General features: G+C 43.9%; 1 protein-coding gene across 1 annotated transcript in view; it reads left to right on the forward strand.

Moving 5' to 3' along the window:
- LOC111218898 (multidrug resistance-associated protein 4-like) overlaps positions 1-5747 on the forward strand; it is a 33887-nt gene extending 28140 nt beyond the window's left edge. The window contains exons 27-31 of the mRNA XM_022741382.1: positions 1346-1435; positions 1895-2067; positions 2573-2678; positions 4087-4221; positions 5670-5747. Coding sequence (XP_022597103.1) covers positions 1346-1435; positions 1895-2067; positions 2573-2678; positions 4087-4221; positions 5670-5747 — 582 coding nt within the window. The remainder of the gene's footprint in view (positions 1-1345; positions 1436-1894; positions 2068-2572; positions 2679-4086; positions 4222-5669) is intronic.
- The last annotated feature ends 253 nt before the right edge of the window (positions 5748-6000 follow it).

Here is a 6000-nt window from a genome sequence, read left to right on the forward strand (position 1 = left end):
TGAGCAGTTAGTCCTGAGTCCTTTGACCTACATGAAGGTTTGTTGAGACATGATTTTGTATTTAAGGAGTGTGTGCACTGTATGAATTTGTGTGCCTACACACATGGATGCTTGTGGCACTTTTTCCACTGTGTTGCTGTCACAGCGCTGGCTTTGAGCTGACCTGTAAGAGAGCAGAGATGAAGGTGTGGATAGTGAGTCACACTCAGACTAGTAGTTCTGTAATCTTAATGCAGGACACTGAGCCTTTTAGACCCATTGTGTACCTTACTTTTACTCCTGGTCTAATCGCACAGTTGCCAGGTGAACATTTCCTATCTTGATTTGAGGTCAGATCCATATCTTGAGTAAGCTGGAGTTACAACATTGCCTTGACTGTGATGAGGATACAGACAGTGGAAGCCTATCACGTTTTCTTCAAGGCGTCACCTCTGTGGCTGTGATATACTCTGTCACATCTTATTGAAGTTTTTTTTTTTTTTTTTTTTTTCTTTAGATGATCACTTAAGTGTCATAAATCCATGTTTCAAAAGCAAGTCCAGCTGTGTTTGTTCACTGATAAAACAATACCAAAAGGATGCCATATGAAAACCTTATCTGCCGCAGCGCTGTACCATGAGAGGCTAGACCTCTTTACAGCAACCTGAGAGCGTCCTAGCAAGTGTTCAGTAAATCACTTCAGCATTGGAGCAGGATTTATGAATAAATATCTGACCTGATACAAGGAGATGCTGGCTTGCTCCTGTTTATCAGGTTAACCACAAACAGAGCGGCATGCTGGAACAGTGCCTGTTCACTTGCGAGCTCTTTCCTCTGCACTGTAATAAAGAGCTTTATTCAACTCGCTTAAAGATGGCTGTGCGGCTGAACCTTGATACAGGTGTGTGGCTCACCGTAAACACATGTCTTAGCTGTCTGAGATCTGAGGCTGGCCTTTCATGAGGGTAGTCAACTGAAGTGTTAACCCCCGTTGACAGACGCATTTCGGCCGACATTTTGAGATTATCGTTTCTAATAAAGCTACTGTATGAAATTCTTTGTGCTGTAACAGTGACTAGATGGCACTTTTTGTGTCATATATTCAGACAACCTCGCACAGCTATTCTCCACCGACACCAGTGCACAAGCCCTGGTTTTCCAAGTAAAAAGATCAACTTATTGAAGAATAGTTGCTAAGAGCATTGAATAGAGCTCCTGAGTGTAGCAAGCCCTTTATGAACATCTTCCCCTCACACATTGCCTAGCGGCGCTCTATAAAGCCTGTCTTAACCCTTTCATACGTCTTCCCCCTTGTCATTATCTTAACTGGCCACGGCCTTCTCTTTCTATATCCATCTATCCACAGGACCCAGTTCTCTTCACGGGCACCATGAGGAAGAATCTGGACCCTTTCAGGCAGCACACAGATGAGGACCTGTGGAATGCACTCCAAGAGGTACTCCAGCGTGGCTCTGAATGATTCCCCCTCGCAAGCCCAGGGGGGGATCCCTCTGTCCCCCTGTACAATGCTGCCATTCAGCCTCCCTGCTCGCCACAAGTCATGGGGGGAAATCCCATTAGGGCCATGGGGCCCAGCTCAATGTGCGGCTTGTAACTGGGAACCATTGAAAGTGCTGGGGGAGATGTGTTTGGGCAGTCAGGCCAACCAGGATGAAGGCTCCCCCCACAGTGAAGGGCTTCAGCTCCTGGTCCTGCCTCTGAATGGGTTTGGTGGCCTGGATTAAAGCTAGAGGCTGGCCACAAGAGAGCACTGGCCAAGGTCATCAGTGGACCTGGCCCTGCTTTGTGCCAGGCGGTTAATGGGTGTGTTTGGATGGCTCTTTAAAGACATCCCCACAGGAAGCCTTTATGCAGGAGTAATGAAGGGTTGGGGCTCTGCTCTCCCTCTCCACAGGTGCAGATGAAGGCTGTGGTAGAGGAGCTGCCCAATAAGCTGGAGACTGTGCTGACTGAGTCGGGCTCTAACTTCAGCGTGGGCCAGAGGCAGCTCGTGTGTTTGGCCAGGGCCATCCTCCGCAAAAACCGCATCCTCATTATCGATGAGGCCACAGCCAACGTGGACCCAAGGTCAGGGGACACTTGAGTCAAGAAGAGAAACTGTAATACCACTAGAAAGAGAAATCATTCTTAAAACAAGACTCTGTTTGAGCATCTGTGTAAACATATCAGTGGACTTATTGTCAGTCTATGTCTGAGTGCTAATATTACCAATGCTGTTCACTGACAGATTGATCAGAACATCCATATAGTAAATAACTAATAAATTATACTGCAACACCCACATTAAACAATAACACTATTGGAAAAAGTGAAATATGGTTATCAATGTAGAACGTTATCAAACATAGTTATACAAAGTTGTATTAGACAAAATTATCAAAATTAACTGAATCTATCTTTGTAAACTTACTGTCATATCCTTTATTTTTATGCCTACTACTGCACATACCTCTCTGCTGATGAGCCATTGTTCCGTGTTGAGTAAAATCCCTGCCCAAGGGTCTATAGGAATAGAGGTGTTTTTTTTGGGGGGGTTTTTTGTGCTGAGGTGTCGTGTTCCCTTCTCCTTTAGAACTGACGGCCTCATCCAGCAGACTATCCGGGACAAGTTTCAAGAGTGTACGGTCCTCACCATTGCTCACAGGCTCAACACTATCATTGACTGTGACAGAATACTGGTAAGTAAGGAAATTTCCACTGTCCAGCATTTCAATCAGTGTTATAACATGAGACTGCTTCCCTTTGGTATTCAGTTATTGTGGAAAGTTTTTAATAATGACAGACAGGAAACGGGGGTCAAACCAAAAATAACCGCCTCCCTGACTACTTCCTGACATTTTCTGATACCCCTTCACAAACTGTCATCAACTATGACAAACTGAGCTCCTTTCGTGTGCCAAATTTATGGTGCGATGTGAAGTAGCCTGCAAAAACGTGTCTCGGATTCACCACCCTACATTAAACACATCTGAGATTCAGATCGTATAAAAAAACGCCTTTTTAAAATTTCCTAGCACGCAGTGTCTACAAAGTTTTAAATTCACTTGCTGTATTTTGCAACAGCTGGGCTGATTTCTCCCTCACAGCACTGCCTCTCATTGAGCGTGCGCTCGTGCCACTTGATCTTTGGCCCTTTCCTGCTACTGCCTGCCGAGGTGCCAATTAGTGCCATTTGTGGCAGCATTTGTTAAGCGTCTGTGGAGGACGGGGCACGACTTGGTCGCTGCTCGGTCACTGAGAGGGTTGCTGAGAAAAGTCAAATATCGCACAGCAGGGACTGTTTCACACCTACACTTGTGTTAAATGCCCCCGGATTGTCACACACAACCCGGGAGAACTGAATTGGGACGCACCTGAATTGCCTTGTCCAAATCTTAAGCTGCGCCATATTTAGACACAGAATGTTTTTCCAAGATACAAACTTCATCTCCTAGTATCCTGCGCCTAAACTGTCGATTATGACAGCAGCTGCACAAGTCTCCCTTTCATACTAAACACTCCCTGAAACTGTGCTTTAGCGATAACAAACTGCTCATTACCGCTGTAAGGGGATCGAGCTTGTTAAAATTTGTCTGTGATATAATTGTAGTCTTTTCCAAACTGCTTGAATTGGCACTATTCTTTGTGTGGTTTACATAGTATGTGATGACATAGAAATGATGGTAATTTTCTAGCGTGTCTTAAAGGTGTGATTGTTGGATTTGAATGGGGACCACCCCTGAGCCGCTCAAATGCCAGGATAAATACACGGTTCAATCACTGATCTTCAGTCTGTCAGCGTCAGCGTAGTAGACTTTCACACTGCCAACAGGTTACGCTCATTGTCCGTGGCCCTGTCAAGCAGAAAGAGGCACCGGTGTTTGCTGTTGCATGAGTCACGTAAAATGGATGGTTCAGAGGCGCAAAGAACTACTGTTTCCCCATTCATCTTGCACCGTCTGCATGCATCACTCAGCAGGGAAACAGCTGAAATGTCTGTTTTCTCCAAAGTAAAGTATACAGCCGGCGTCACACACACACACACACACACACACACACACACACACACACACACATACACACCCAGCATTGTATGTGTGATTGCAGGTTCTAGATGCTGGCAGGATCCAGGAGTATGATGAGCCATATGTGCTGCTCCAGAACCAGGATGGGCTTTTTTACCAGATGGTCCAACAGACAGGCAGAGCTGAGGCCGCCTCACTGCTGCACACAGCCAAACAGGTAACCACACCCACCTTTGTCCCAGGACGGGGCTTCTGTCACTAAATAGAGTCCAGTCGTGGCACACTAATCCCAGACCTCTCCCTTAAACTCCAGACTTCATTGCTCACCTCCAAAATAATACAGTTAAGCAACAGAAGATGTGCGTAACCCTGACAATGCAAAGACACTTGATTACCATTTTAATTTAAAGTGCCTACTTGGAGCATTGCGACGCCATAACATTAATTTTAAGAGTGAAATTGTCCCTTTGTAGATTGACATCCTCTGATTTTATCACGGAAACTCTCCATATAATCTTTTTTCTCATAATGTAATTTCGAGATCATTTTCGAGATGATTCTAGAAAAGCAGCTTTCTTTGCAGTATATCTTTTTTGAAATATTGGGTTTAACTTCATCGCGATTTGGGATAAACTTTCTATGGGGATTACTGTAATAGAGAATGTCCATATTTTTTCCCTGTGAAATTCATTTGTGATGTATTTCCCCTTCAGACACTGAACAGATAAGAGCCGGCTATTCATTGTTCAATTCCATTTTATGTGCATCTGTCTGGGACTACAGATACCATATTGCAACTTCAAACAGGTCTTTGTGAAATAAGAAAAAGTAGGCATCATTTCATTTTCTCTCTGTCCCTTGCACAAATTTATCAGCGGAACTGTATCTTCTCAGCCAGAGGAGTGAAATGAGTAAAATACTGATTTCAAAGACTCAGCACACTGTGGTATTATTTGGTATCGTCTTACCCTGCACACTGGTGGATTGGTAGTGACATTGTTCAAGCCCTTACGTTTTCCTTTCTTTATTGTGGGCTGCTCTCCTTAGATCAGATTACTGCAGCATCCATAACTGTCTAGCACCACTTATTAAATACTGAGATGGTCCACATGTTGTGTGTCAAGTTTCTATAGTTGTCAGTCAAGGTTTAAATACATTCAATAATCTGATATCAACCTCTGGCTCCTTTGTCCACGTTGGAAGAGAATCTAGGAATAGACAGTATATCTGTATAGCTGTGGCTAGCCTGTTTTATTTTTTATTTTTTGCCTCTTTTTCTCAAACTTTCCGTTATTGAAATTTTTGGTCTGCCAGAGCCTCTTTGTATAAGTAAATCAAGCATTTTGTAGACACTTTAGGCAAACACTGATATCTTCAGAGACAGTTTTTCAAATACAATCGCACAGCTCAGCTTAGAAGTCACCGTTGGAGAAAATTAACTCAAATAAAACAAATAATTTAAGTGATTATCTCTGATATTTTCTCCCTTGGATTTCACAGCTGTTTATGAGGCTAAATAAGCCACTTTTGCATGCTTCAACGGGTGACAAATCCCTTCACCCGCCTCTGACTGAATCTGTCATAAAAACGCACCCTAACAGATCGTAGCTTAGATTGGACTGTGTGCTTGTATTCTGTGACACTGCTTCCCTGATACACTTCCAGGTTTACACGAACAAAAAGCGAGTGACAGACGTGCGCTGTGCCAAGGACATCTGTGTCATCTTTGAGACGTCTCTTTGACAGTTTGGAGAGTCGCTGTGGCCACCGCTGACCAAATCCTTTACCAGATACATGTAGTTCCTTTACTGTGCATTAAAATGTATTTAGACTCCCCGGCAGATGTAGTGCAGTATGTGCTGCATTTGATTGTCATAGTCCTTTGGTCTGGAACAGAAAAGAGGCAAGTATCTAAGGCAAGGCTTTATTGACAGCATTTTACTGCATGGCTGTTTATTGATTGCACTCCACTATGTTTATGTATGTGTGCTCTGGC

Source organism: Seriola dumerili, unplaced genomic scaffold (genome assembly GCF_002260705.1).
Source record: "Seriola dumerili isolate Sdu_G_001 unplaced genomic scaffold, Sdu_1.0 BDQW01000052.1, whole genome shotgun sequence".
Classification (NCBI taxonomy): domain Eukaryota; kingdom Metazoa; phylum Chordata; class Actinopteri; order Carangiformes; family Carangidae; genus Seriola; species Seriola dumerili.